Here is a 14,484-nt window from a genome sequence, read left to right as displayed (position 1 = left end):
GACCCAGAACGGCCCAACTATTGTATACTGTATATGTGTACTCAGCTTTAGTTATAAAGATGCACATACACGTTACAATTATTGCATACAATATTGTATACAATATCGCATCTCATCGGATCTCTGTTTTGCTTTGAGATGAGATCTAATACAAAAAGTATGTGCAGCACATACTTTTTGTACTACAGCTCATCGCAAAACCGAGATGTGATGAGATGCGATATTGTATGCAATAATTGTAACGTGTATGTCCACCTTCAGATCCAGGGAATATTTGGTGGGAAATCAATAAGATTACCTCATGTTAGTCATGGAACAGTCTTTAATATAGTATTTTATACAGGCTAAATTGTAAGTGTCTGGGCGTCCTTATAGAGAGAAATACTCCATCAGGAATGGGAAGATCTTTTTTTTTTTTTTCCACCAATCCTTTTAGGAGATATGTATTTTGGATATAGTTGCCAGGGACTATCAACTAGACTTCGTCAGCAGACCAAGAGTGGACTAATTTATAATTTCAAGACCTCCAATTGTAAAAACAGTCATGGCATTAATGTAGAGTTTAAGAGAATTGAGAAGGTATCCGTTGCAGAAGAAGGAACAGGATTCTATTCTTGCCTATTAATTGTAAAAAAAAAAAAAAAATAATTCAGAAGATTTCAAAACTAATCTGGAATTAAGAAACTTTAAAAGGATATAGAAGAAAGTTTTACATGGAGACACCCCAAAGCCTATCCTAATGGGTTTGAAAAGGGAAGATTTCCTAATATCCATAGATGCATACTTCCTTATTCTGAACAGGGACATCGCTTAAAAATCTAAAGGCCCATATACACTATATATGATATTGGTCACACTATCACTCAGAAAGGGCTTTTGGAGCAATAATGTGAACAATTTTGCCTAGTGTGTAAACTGTATATCTTAACGTCCCGCTACCTCAAGTCAAGGAAATCCTTACTTTTGGTACAAAAAAATCCATCAACCCAGGTAGATAGTCCTTGGTCTATGACGCTACTTAGATCCAATTTATGTCTGAAAGGTGTGACCTGGGTCTCGGTAAAGGTGCCCATATACGTACCAATTACCCGGTACTTTTTGTGCTAAAATAGCATCGTTGTGCATGCAATGCGATGCTATTTTGGCACTAAAAGTACCGGGAAATTGGTACGTGTATGGGCACCTTAACACCTAAAAAAAATTTGATTGGCTGGGGCTGTTACACTTGAAGATAAGCTCTCCAAATCCCCACTGAAAGTCTGTGTCCTTATTCATGCGTGAAAGGAGTAGCCCTAGCTTTAACCTGTGCTGTTTCCCAGGTCTGTGCCTGTTTGCAACCAGAAATGTATGACAAAGTGGTGTAAAATATAACTCTAAAGGTGCGTACACACGTACAGATTTTCTGTCTGATCTATCTGGTGGGAACATAAACCTGGAAATGAATGGGAGCAAATGACAATAAAACCTTTCCACCCAAATGCAGGAAAACAGAAATAAATATATGCTTTGATAAATTTGTTATCAGAATGATTTAAACAGTTTGTCTGACTGATTACTGTCTGCTTTCAAGCGTTTAAGAACAATTTTTTGATTGCCAGCTGCTCCAGACAGAGAATCTGTACGTGTGTACGCACCTTTATTCTTATTCACAGAATAAAATACTGTTTGAGAGAGTGTGTGTGTGTGTGTGTGTACCAAAGTTGTTGGTCTACAGCAGGGATGGGGAACCCTTCAGTCCTCTAGCTGTTGCTGAACTACACATCCCAGCTTGCCCTTTAACAGTTTTAAGATGGGCAAAAAGCAAGGCATGCAGGGATGTGTAGTTCAACATCTGGAGGGCCAAAGGTTCCCCATCCATGGTCTACAGCTGTATGTAGACGAGCAGTAGGATTGTCATAGTATTGAACTAGGCACACTGTTTCTTATAATGACTCTAACATGCATTTGCCTGGTACTTATTGCATAAAGCATCATGGATGGTGTAATGGTTAGCATTACAGCCTCACAGCGCTGAGGTCATGTGTTCAATACCCACCATGTCCCTAACTGTATGGAGTTTAGAAATTCTCCCTGTGTTTGCAGGGGTTACTCCCACAATCCAAAAATATACTGGTAGGTCAATTGGCTTCCAACAAAATTAACCCTAGAATGTCTGTGTGCACATGTGGTAACGAATGTTGATTGTAAGCTCCACTAGGGCATAGACTGATGTTAATGTGCAACTATACTCTGTAAAGTGCTGCGTAATATGTATGCTCTATATAAGAAACTTAATAAGTGTTCGTAATCTAGAGGGTCAGGTAGACAAGTGACATTAGGTGCAGGCAAAGATTCCTGAAGTGAGCATGACATGGATGGCCAAGACAGGAGCTGGCAGGTAAGGGGCGCAGCCTCAGTGCTAGGTTATGCAGCAAGCTATGCTTTGATGAACAGGCGTTTTAAGCTTTGTAAGGTAATTGAGTCTAATAAAGTGAGGGAACTCATTCCATTAATGGTAGGGTAGTGTGGGCAAGATATTGTATACCAGCATGGGAAGGGGTGACCTAGGTAGAGGAGACGTGATGGCCATTGGCTGACCGGTAATGAGGTAGGAGATGTAGGAAGCAGTGGAGTTAGAGAGGGCAAAGTCTGTAGGGGAATGGAAGCCAGTGCAAAAAAAAAATTCTGGCAGAAGAGGAGCGGTGGAAGAGTAAGAAGTCTAGCTGCAGAGTGGGGGTGGAGGAAATATGAGTTCAGATTTGTCCATCTTAAGCTTTAGAGAGCCCTCAACTAGCGTGAGATGGCAGGAAGAGGGGAGGTATAGTTGCTTGTCCCCAGCATAGAGTTTTTATTGAAGACCAAAGGCGCTTATAAATGCAAGAGGTGTACATTGAGGAGAGAAAGACAGCCTAGGATAGATCCCTGGGGGACCCCTGACAGGGAGGATTGAATGGGGGGGTTAGGTGGGGCCAAAGGCAGCCACTGAGAAGGAGGGCTTAGTGAAGTAAGAGGTGTATCAGTTCAGAATAGTGCTCAGAGAGGCAAATAGTCTGGAGGGTGTGGAGGAGGAGTGGATGATATAGTATGAGTAGTGAGAAGTTACCTCGGGACCTGTTTCAATGTAGGTCATTGGTTACTTTGACAAGGTCAGTTTCAATAGTGGAGTGGGTGCAAGCCACACTGAAGAGTATCAAGGATGGAGTTGTCCAGAGGGGTCTGGTGAGATGGCTGTACACAAGAAGCCACTTGAAACCTTTTTTTTGTATGGATTTATGGGGCAGATGTATTAAGCCTTAACAAGAGATAAATGCAAGTGTGATAAGGAGAGATAAATGTCCAGCCAATCAGCTCCTTACTGACTTTTTTCAAACACAGCCTGTAACATGTCAGTTGGCAGGTGATTGGCTGGACGTTTATCTCTCCTTATCACACTTGCATTTATCTCTTGTTAAGGCTTAATACATCTGCCCCTATGTGTTTTAATCATTCTTGGGAAAATATCAATGAAGTAGATTGGTCAACGTATTGACATACGGAATGATGCTTAAGTGTTAACATGTTTTTATATAAAGCTGGCTCAGCAAGTTTAAAAACCTTCTATATTTCAGTCTCACATAATGGCAGCCAAAGCAGTTGCTAATACCCTAAGAACTTCACTGGGACCCAATGGTGAGTAAACTGGTTATTTTATTTTTTCTGGTCTTTACCAGTTAGTTTACATTATTTTACTGATCGTTATTCATTTTCCTCTAGGCCTTGATAAGATGATGGTTGACAATGATGGTCAGGTAACTGTGACTAATGATGGTGCCACAATCCTTGGCATGATGGATGTTGATCATCAAATTGCCAAACTGATGGTTGAACTGTCCAAATCTCAAGATGATGAAATTGGTGATGGGACCACAGGAGTTGTTGGTAAGAATTCTAAACATTCTATACATTGATAGCATTTTTAAGCTATTGTTTTTAATTTGCTACAGATGGCTAGATTTTAAAACCAAATAACCATCAAAGCCAATGTTACATACTTCCATACTTTGTACTGGCCTGCTACTGAAAAATCTAGCTTTTACTGCCGCTTTTGGCAAAATGAAGGACAGACGGGAATCTTATTTCTAGATGTGGTCTCTGAAGCTTGCTACATACTAGGCATTTAAAATTTGTTTTTAATCAGCTCTTCTCGGATTTCAGTATCACTTGTATGTGGACGATACTCAAATATATCTATCAACCCCAGAGTTGTCACCAGTGGTCTTGGGCCAAGTCTCTGCCATTTCATCCTGTCTGCCACCTCAAACTCAATATTTCCAAAACGGAATTACTTATATTCCCATCGGCCAAGAACAGTTACCATCCTGATATCTCCATAACTGTTGACAACTTGACAATCTACCCTACCCCACAAGCCCGTTGCCTAGGGGTTATCATCTACTATGAACTGTCCTTTGTTCCTACATTAAATCTATCTCCAAATCATGTTACATGCATCTAATAAACACATATCCAAAATGGGACCCTAGCTCACACTACTAAATCTCTTATTCAGGCACTCATATCACGCACTGGGGCAGATGTATTAAGTCTTAAGAGATAAATGCGAGGGTGATAAAGAGATAAATGTCCAGCCAATCGGCTCCTTTCTGACTTTTTCAAACGCAAGCTGCAACATGGCAGTTAGCTGGTGATTGGCTGGACGTTTATCTCTCCTTATCACCCTTGGATTTCTCTCTTGTTAAAGCTTAATACATCTGCCCCATTGATTATTGCAATGGTCTTCTGGTCTTCCCAAGAACAGACTCTCGCCACTGCAATCCATTTTAAATGCTGCTGATCTTCCTAGCCAGACACTCATCGTCTGCTGATCTGCTCTGCCAATCCCTCCATTGGTTGCCTGTAGTTTACCGTATTCAATATAAAATACTTCTACTCTCATATATACTGGTGTAGTATGGTTAATAGCTTTATATCTTTTACTTATCACAAAATATCTCCCATCTTGGCCAATCCGCTCGGCTGAAGATTTGCCCCTCTCTTCTGCACAGATCACTAGCTCCCATTCACTATTACAGGACTTTCACCAGGCTGCTCCCAACCTATGGAATGCCCTTCCACGCACAATAAGACGCTCTCCAACCTTTCAAGCGTTCCCTGAAAACTCACCTCTTTAGGCACGCCTATCATATTTAAATACTACACGCATAACCCTCTGAGACACTTATGTATTAAATAGTTTCACTTCTGGACCTGCAACTTGGTGGGACTGCTATGCTATTACTGGTGCCTGTCCTTGTGTTTCCCTCCTATGTCCCTATAGATTGCAAGCTTGCAGCAGGGCCCTCCTACCCAGTTTGTTTTATCACTGTCTACAATTGTAAAGCGCAAAGGAATCTGCTGCGCTATATAAGAAACTGTAAATATGTTGGTATTACCGATAGTTGCATGGCTTCTGATTCCAGTTTTGGCCATCAAAAAATGTATTATATATATATATATATATATATATATATATATATATATATATATATATATATATATATATATATATATATATATATATATATATATATATATATATATATATATATATATATTTAAGATCGGTTTCTTGAATATTGTACAAAAAACTGATCCATACAGTTAAGACATAATGGCACATTAAATCCATGGTCTCATTTGAACATGAATCAGTGTTGAAACACAAGTATCCGATTTAAGTATGTAATAAAACTGGTAGAAGTGACAATGGACTTGAAAGCTGACATGATTTACTTCAGTGTCAGATAATTAAACCAAGAGAACTATTAGAGAAAGTCGAGCGAGAACCGACAATAGAAAAAAGGAATAAAAATAAAATAAAGACTAGGGTGGGTCCTCCTGCAGAAGTTCCTATCTGGGACTATAAAGCAAAAAAAACTAATTTAAGTAGAAGGGCCTAGTTCCTTTTAATAAACCATTAGGCATGGAAGGGAGAAGAAAGGCAGTCACTTTTTTTTTTTTTTTCAGCTTCACCAGGGCTTCTTGCCAAAGGGAAAACTTTGTTCACATTGTCTTGCCTTTTAGTTTCTAGTGGATAAAATAGGATTTTGGTACTTTCCAAATTTTACTAATTGGATTCCACAGGGTACATTGTGTGCCTTCCTATCTCTTTCACATAGCTGTCTTGTTTGTAAGGTGTCTTCATGTTCTTAGTTTTACCACTCTTGTTACATATTCTCTTGGGCTCAGTTTCTGTAACTAGGACTAATGCAGGTAGAGGGGGAGGAGCATGTCTAGGTTTCTTAAAGTGCCAGCTCTATTCATCACCATCTATACCCAGTGTACCCTGTGGAGAAAAGCATTTAACAGTAGGTATCAAAATCCTATTTATATGCTGGTTGTTTTCAAACTAACAACTTCTCTTTAAACTGTGCTTTTTTTTTTTTTATTTAAAATAGTTTAAGGCTATTTAAACTACAATATACTGTATAATGTATTTGTAATTGTTTTTTTTTTTTTTTAAGTATATTATTGCTGATAATTTTATTGAATTGCTGACAGGTACTTTGTGCGGATCTTCAAGGTGAATTTGTTATAACCTTCATTCTGTAATTCTTCAGTTCTTGCAGGAGCATTGCTGGAACAAGCTGAGCAATTGTTGGATCGTGGTATTCACCCGATCAGGATTGCAGATGGTTATGAACAAGCGGCAAAAATTGCTATTGAGAACTTAGATAAGATCAGTGATAATTTTCCTATTGATCCTGAGAATGTGGAACCACTTATTCAAACTGCAATGACTACATTAGGCTCCAAAGTGTAAGTTTTTCATATTTGTTTTGCAATAAGTAAGTAGTAGAGGTATGCAATCAAAGAAAATACTTGCCCTTGCCCCATTGGATTTTACAGCCTTATTTCCAAAACCTTTACCTGGTTCTAGTTAAATTAACAGTAGATTTGGAGTGTGGAGGATATCGTCTTCCCAAATATAGAGAGAAAATAAAAATATCTAAATAGAAAGATATTTTCTTTATAAGCCACCACAAGTGGTTGAGGATCCTAATGCTGTGAGAAACTGATGCATTTCCCTAGACACATAGTAATCTGAAAGTCAAGATGAATCTAGATTCGGCAAGAGAATGTTTCTTGTGCTGATGCACATTGTTAGCTAAAGGGGGAAAATAATGGTGTGGACTCTTCTTATGGTTTGACTTAACACTTAGTTACAGTTAAGGGAAATCTAAATTCCGTAAAGAAAATGCCTCTAAATCGCAACGCATGTAGGCCCCAGTAGGTGTAGTGGGAGGTATGTGTGAGATGTGTATGTTGTGGCAGATATAGCATATTCCCACATGAGGACAATATGGAAAATCCAGATCAGGTTTTAGATCAGCAGCAGAAAAATTAGATCCAGTCCAGGTTTCCTAATTTAGGTGATTTGGGTTGGGCTGATTAAGCAGCACATGGGTTCTCCTTATATAAGTGTTTCCAGTCTAGAGCAGTGGTTCCCAACCCTGGTTCTCAAATACCCCCAACAGTGTACGTTTTCCAGGTCACCCGGCAGGTGCACTCATTATTCAGGCACATTTGAAAAGATCACAGGTGGAGCTAATTATCTCACCTGTGATTCTGTGTGGAGACAGGCAAAACGTGCACTGTTGGGGGTACTTTGCTCTTGATAGTTAAACAGCTGCCCAAGTAATAGGCCGGGGTATGTCCTACAGTGGGGACAAGTGGAGCTTCCAGAAGTGTTTTTGTACTATTCTCTGACACCTGTATGCTGAAACCATTCTTGCCTTTTTTTTTTTTTTTTTTTTTTTTATAATGTATTTACCTGGTATGCTGTTCACCTTCTACAAAAATAAAGAGCAATATGCGTATGTACAGAGGCAGCTGTTCTCATCTAGCCAAGCGTCCACATGCGCCAGAAATGTATCGCTGGCGCAGTAGATAAGGACTGCTCCATTTGTATAGGTATGTGGGGAGAGCACCACGCATCTAGCATCGCTCAACCTTATCGCCCCATTAGAGCACCCACTGTTCTAAATTTTAAAAAGATTTGGGAACCATGGTTGCCCACATTTGGGTAGCTACATTTCGGGCCATTTGAGAACCTTTATGAGTGTTTAAATTACTATCAGTTTAGTGGATTCCTCCCCCGAGTCCCCCTTCTTGTCTTCATTTTAATCTTTTCCCCCCTCTTTTTTTTTTTTTTTTTCTAGAATTAACCGCTGCCACAGGCACATGGCAGAAATTGCAGTGAATGCTATTCTGACTGTTGCTGATCTGGACCGCAAAGATGTGGATTTTGAGTTAATAAAAGTTGAGGGTAAAGTTGGTGGGAAACTTGAGGATACAAAGTTAATAAAAGGAGTAATTGTGGATAAGGATTTCAGCCACCCACAGATGCCAAAGGTAATTTTGAAAGCGCAATTGGCAATACGTACCAAAGGTGTTGTCTGTGTTTAGTACCTTATTAACAAAAGATAAATGTAGGTATGGGGGTTACTTATGTTAATATTTTATTAAATACGGTTGTCTCAACTACAGACATGTCCAGTTATTAGGCACTTAATAAGCGCAGAAGTTAAGCTACAAAAAATGAGCTATAGTGTAATGGGGTCTACACACAAAGCGATTTTAGGGACATTTTCTAAGTGATCTCACTAGAAAATGTCAACATCACTTCGTGTGTAGGGGCCATAGCCGATGCTCTGTTGCCCGGCGATTAATATTCAGGATGCTTGATAATAGAATCTTTATCATAAAATGCCCACATACAATGAACATTAAACGAAAATAAATTGTGAACGATACAAATATACAAGCAGAGACATCAAACGGTAACACATGACTACAAGATTTATACGTACATTGCGATGTTTTAACCCTGAGTATTTAAAGTGCGAACAGCCACTGGGAAAAAACTCCCTATATCGTTTAGTTTTGCATAAAACTGAACGATAACGCCTATTTGAGGGAAGTAGAGAATAATCATTATTTGGGTGAGTAGGATCTCTCAAAATACGATTGGTCTTTGAAAGAAGCCACTTCTTAAAGATGTCATGTAAACTTGGCAAAACAACCCCTACTGCTTTACTTTACCTGCAGTTGACGCGACCCTCTGAAGGGACTTCCGGTCGGCTGCCGAGCAGGGACCAAACCATGCCACAATACCATAAGTGCGAACACTCTCAATCACGCATGAGTAAAAGTTCACCAAAGTCCCCTTACTCATACCAGCCAAGTGCAGTTTCCTCAGAAAATGCATACGCTGGTGGGCCTTTCTAATGACAATATTAATGAGTGCTCAATGAGAGACCTTTGGATATATTAACACCCAGAAACTTAAGTGTCAACGGTCTCCACCTGTTGACCATTTAAAACCAGTGGAAGATACGTGGTCTTACGAGACTTCCTGAAATCCACAAGCAATTCTTTGGTCTTGCTCACGTTCAGAATCAGACAATTTTCCCTGCTCCATGACTCCAATTTAGATACTGCCAACCTATACTTTGACTCCTCATCAGTGATGAGACCCAGTATGGCAATATCATCCTCAAATTTAATAAGTTGGACAGTCAGAACTAGAAAAACAATCATAAGTAAATGAATATAGCAGAGGGCTCAAAACACACCCCTGAGGGACACAAGTGTTAACTGTCAGTTCACCAGTCAGTTAATCGGTCAGAGCCAGTGTTCTCACTGGAGAACAATGGCCCTGACAGATGGCTCCGCACAAAGCGCTGACACATAGCTATGTGCTGAGTGATCTAGTATAGCTCAGAACGCCCAAGTAATGGCCTTTTGAATAATCGCTCCCTGTTGGTATAGACAGACTTAAGATGCCATTAGCCCCCTGGGTGAGAAATGAGGACAGCTTATCCTTCTATAGCAAGGATGTGGAAACTTTGGCCATTCAGTTGTTGAACTACACATCCCAGCATGCCCTGCCACCATTTTAGCATGGCTAAATAGAACACTCCTGTTCTATATTAACGGCTTTACTCTGACTAACTGATTTTGAGTTGCCTCCATAGGTTTTCTCACTGAAGCCCTGCACATTTGGCAGCATTTGGTCAAGACATTAGATATATATTGTGACAAGGTGTGTGGAAGAAACAGTTTTTTTTTTTTTTTTTTATTTTAACATCCATTGGTAGATTCTATTTATTTCAGACTTGCAAATGACTGTAGGAGTGCAGTGTAGATATTCTGTTACAGGTTGAGTATCCCTTATCCAAAATACATTATCCAAATTATTCCGAAAACCATAGTCAAAAAACCCTACTGGGGACATTTGTAACTGATACTGCTGAGGGAATTATGTCAAATTCAGTGTCCGAGATTGTACACAAACTTTGTTTCATGCAGAAATAAAATATGTGTGTATTTCATGTTTTTGATGTGCTTGTACAACAGAAATGCAAGATACATAATGGAAATATATAAATTATCCAAAATGCTCGGGACCAAAAGAATTTTGGATAAAGGATACTAAACCTGTACATAACTTCCTGATTTTTCTGAGCACTTTTTGCTTCAGAAGATGCCATTTATACTGATAATAGTTCTTCATTGTATATTAATTTTAGATTTTCTTACATTTTGTCCAATATAAGCTATATTTTATACTTAATTTAATTCTAGGAAGTAAAAGATGCTAAAATCGCTATTCTCACCTGTCCATTTGAGCCACCGAAGCCAAAGACTAAGCATAAGCTTGATGTGACATCTGTGGAGGACTATAAAGCACTTCAGAAATATGAGCGAGAAAAGTTCCTTGAGATGATTAAACAGGTTGGCAATATGATCTTTTTATAGATGTGTGCTATGTTTTACCTCCTATTCTTAAAAATTAACAAACTTAGTTTAAAGATAGCTGGTTTGCAGTAGGGATGCCAATCTCAGGGCATTTTTTTTCTCTTTCTAGTACTGTGATTCAATCCTGGGATTGGCCACCCTAGTTTTCAAGAATAGCAGCTTGAATTGAATGGTTTTCAGTGTTTTCCATAGCTTGTATTGTTTCTTATGCTGAGAGTTAACCTCATTTACATTACTCCAGTGGTTCCAAAACTTGAATCGTTGCGCACTCTAGGCCTAAAGCTTCTTACGGAGTTGTTAAGAAACTGAAGTGACATGAAGTAAATTATGCTTAAATGTCATTCTTGGGTTTGGTTATGCAGTTGTGGACATGTTTGCACCTCTGGCAACACATTTTATGATTAACAGTACTAAGTGTATATTACAGTAATTATAAATACTGTTTTGATCCTGGATCACCAATTTTGGGAACTTCTTTAGTCTGTTTTAGAAGGACGCTCCACTGTGCCCTTTTTCCAAGTGTGTAAACCTTTACTTAGCGTTTTACTCTTAACCACCCTCTTGCTGGAACAACTGCAAGAAGGACATACAAGGTGGACCTGATAGAGCATATGTTAAACTGTAGCTGGCCAATTTTAAACGTAAACTATCTTCTAGTTGGAAACATGGGAAACTCTCTCCCCTTATCGAATGGGATACCAGATGAGGGACTGTAAATAAACCTCATCCTACTGCAGAATGTATAACACAACACTTAAAAAAAAAAAAAAAATTGCCAATGCTGTTAACCTCTCTTCACAGGGAGTGATTGATAAGAGTTTAACCTGCTGATTGATATTAAGATTACTTTTACCAGATCTCTCCATATTAGTCAGGGTTGAGGGAAGCACTGACTGGTGGGACTCCCCAGTACACTCTAGTCTGTCTGGACCCAGGGACAGGGCGCGCACTCCCATTTTTAGATGGTGCTATACGATCAGTGCTTTCCTGTATGGTGATGCTGTAAGTTTCTGTGTCTTTACAGGGCTGGATCAATATATAGAAGTGCAGTGACTTTCTGTATGGTTTAATTTTCATAGTGCAACAGAATTTGCTGCACTACATAAGAAACCGTAAATAAATGTATAAAAATGTTCTATCTTCGGTATTGTTCCAGTTGGGTCCACTGTATACTGTTTACTGTCATCAGGTCGACATGCATTGGGTTGACCACTAAAGGTCGACATGTTTTGTTTGTTTTTTGTGCTGATCGGAGGTATTTCATAACCTACCATCCACTAGGGCTGGTTGAAGAATAAAAGTGTGCCGAATGTAGCTAGGCACCTTGCCCAAAGCATGGTAAGTCATGAGACAGAAAGCGGAGCACCAATACGGTGTCAATATCGACTGTCGACATTTGTGGCAATAAGTGAAAAACCCCATGTCGACCTATGCTTGTGTCCACCTAATGACCGGTCGACCTAAGCGCATGTTTATCTCAATGGTCGACACAATGCATGTCGACCCTATGACCCATACACCACTATATATAGCTGGGCAGTGTGGTGATTAGATTGATGAAACAGGCAAGGCAAAAAGTAATACAATATGTCCCCTACATCCTCTAGGTGACACTGGCGTGCTTTACAGTGGTGAGTAGAGGCACTTTAAATATTAAATGGTATGGGTAGCTCCAGGAGCTGGAGCTTTTGCCTCTCATGGGCTATTTAGAATTGTATTTTTCATCAAGAGGACATGCAGGTAGCGTCTGCCACTACCTGCCTGCAACATGTGTGCTGACGGGGGTCTCTGTCACTGCGTGCGGTGGGAGCCAGAGTTCCTGCTGCTATAACCTCCGTTACAGTGAGGGCCGACTAGCTGCTTGTGCTGCACGTTGGGGTCCTCCGCTTGCTAGAAGGGAGTCCATGCAAAAACCTCAGGTGGAATTTAAAAGCTACATTTTAAAATACAGGCACCATAGTGAGGGGGTGAGCTACACTGCGCGCTTTGACTCCCAGCATTCCCTAACATATGCTGCTGGAGAAGTAAGCGGAGGTGTCCTGTGTCTCGCTGCCGCTACCCCTGGATCTGAGAGCCAGACAGTGGGGTTTAGTGGCTTGTTAAAGCAAAGACTATGTATAAATTTGCTTTCCTAGTGCTCTGTATATTCAAATACCATAGCGCTATTGTGACAAAGCCGTTCCTGTTTGTACAGTAATTCTTTACTATCCTATACTAATAGTGTATAGAGTAGAACCCTTCAGGGGGCGTAGTTTTGGTCCTGTCACCCATCCAAGGGTGTGATCCTCCTCTAGAGGAACCAGAGGTCGGGGTGCTTTCTCCTCAGCCTATATTGACCCTAAACCTCATCAAAGCCTTCAGCATGACTGCATCTCACCCACTTGGGTCTAGTGTCAGGATGCCTGTGTTAGGGAGTTGGTTGTGTTCGGGTTACAGTAGGAACTTCTCAATTACACACACACACACACACACACTCACACACTACTTTTTACAACTGGTTGGCCATTCTCCGGACAAGCACATTATCTTGGGGTAAGCTTTTGGCAAACCACTAAACATAAACATGGGGGTGGTCATTCCTGTACCTCAGGATCAGCAGAAATATCGGTTCTACTCCAGTTTGTTTCTTGTGCCGAAGACGGATGGTTCGGCCAGGCCCATCCTGAAACAGCTCAATCCTTTCTTAAAGGCCGTCAAGTTCAGGATGGAGTCTCCACAGACCATGATAGTGGAAAAGGGAGAATTCTTGGTGTCACTGGACAGGATGCATACTTACACATCCTTATTTCGCCACCTCATCAGGCATTCCTACGGTTCACAAACAGACATGTACTTCCAGTTTTGGACCCTGCCCTTTGGCCTTTAGTCATTGCCACAGTTCTTTGCAAAGGTCATGGCAGTGATGATGGAGCTACTAAGGGCACAAGGTATCATAATAACTTTTTACTTGGAAGATCTCATTAAAGCCGCTACACCAGAGATTCTGGTGCACAACGTCCAGTTGACACCGAGCACCCAGTGGTTCCCAACCCTGGTCCTCAAGTACCCCCCCAACAGTACACGTTTTCGAGGTCACCCAGCAGGTGCACAGATTATTCAGACACATTTTAAAAGATCCACAGGTAAAGCTAATTATATTACTTGTGATTCTGTGTAGAGACCTGGAAAACATGCACTGTGGGGGTACTTGAGGACCAGGGTTGGGAACCACTGCCCTAATACATCACGTATGGATTCTCAATTTCCAGAAGTTGCAGCCTCTACCCTTACAGAAGCTGCTATTTCTGGGGATGAACATGTCCCTCCAGAAAGTAGTCTTGCCTCAGGACAGGGTTTACTCTTTTCAGTTGTTGGTCCGTCAGGTACTACAGCACAAACTGGTCTCCATGGCAGCCATTACTCTATGTTTAGATACCATCCCCCAACTTTAGACAGGTTTTTTTTTTTTTTGTAGCTCTGCCCACATTGGGTACATATACCTCCTTCACCTCCTCAGGGGCAGATTTATTAAGCTTGGAGAAGAGAGAAACTGGAGATAAAGCGGAGAAAATGTAAAAGGAGATAAAGTACAAGCCAATCAACTTCCAACTGTCTATTTTAAACACAGCTGATTAGCTGTGCTTTATCTCCTTTTTACCTTTTCTCCGCTGTATCTCCAGTTTATCTCTTCTCCAAGCTTAATAAATCTGCCCCTCAGTCTTT

At 40.4% G+C, this 14,484-nt stretch overlaps 1 protein-coding gene across 1 annotated transcript in view; it reads left to right on the top strand.

The window, feature by feature from the left end:
- The window catches only part of CCT5 (chaperonin containing TCP1 subunit 5), a 45,241-nt gene that overhangs the window by 14,363 nt on the left and 16,394 nt on the right, over positions 1-14,484 (top strand). The window contains exons 2-6 of the mRNA XM_083188365.1: positions 3,588-3,648; positions 3,733-3,897; positions 6,579-6,777; positions 8,181-8,373; positions 10,609-10,758. Of these exons, the coding sequence (XP_083044491.1) occupies positions 3,588-3,648; positions 3,733-3,897; positions 6,579-6,777; positions 8,181-8,373; positions 10,609-10,758 (768 nt within the window). The remainder of the gene's footprint in view (positions 1-3,587; positions 3,649-3,732; positions 3,898-6,578; positions 6,778-8,180; positions 8,374-10,608; positions 10,759-14,484) is intronic.

This window comes from Crinia signifera, chromosome 5, assembly GCF_055691185.1.
Source record: "Crinia signifera chromosome 5, ASM5569118v1, whole genome shotgun sequence".
NCBI classification, from domain to species: Eukaryota; Metazoa; Chordata; class Amphibia; order Anura; family Myobatrachidae; genus Crinia; species Crinia signifera.
The sequence above is the reverse complement of the archived record's forward strand: the minus strand, read 5'-3'. Positions and strand labels throughout refer to the sequence as shown.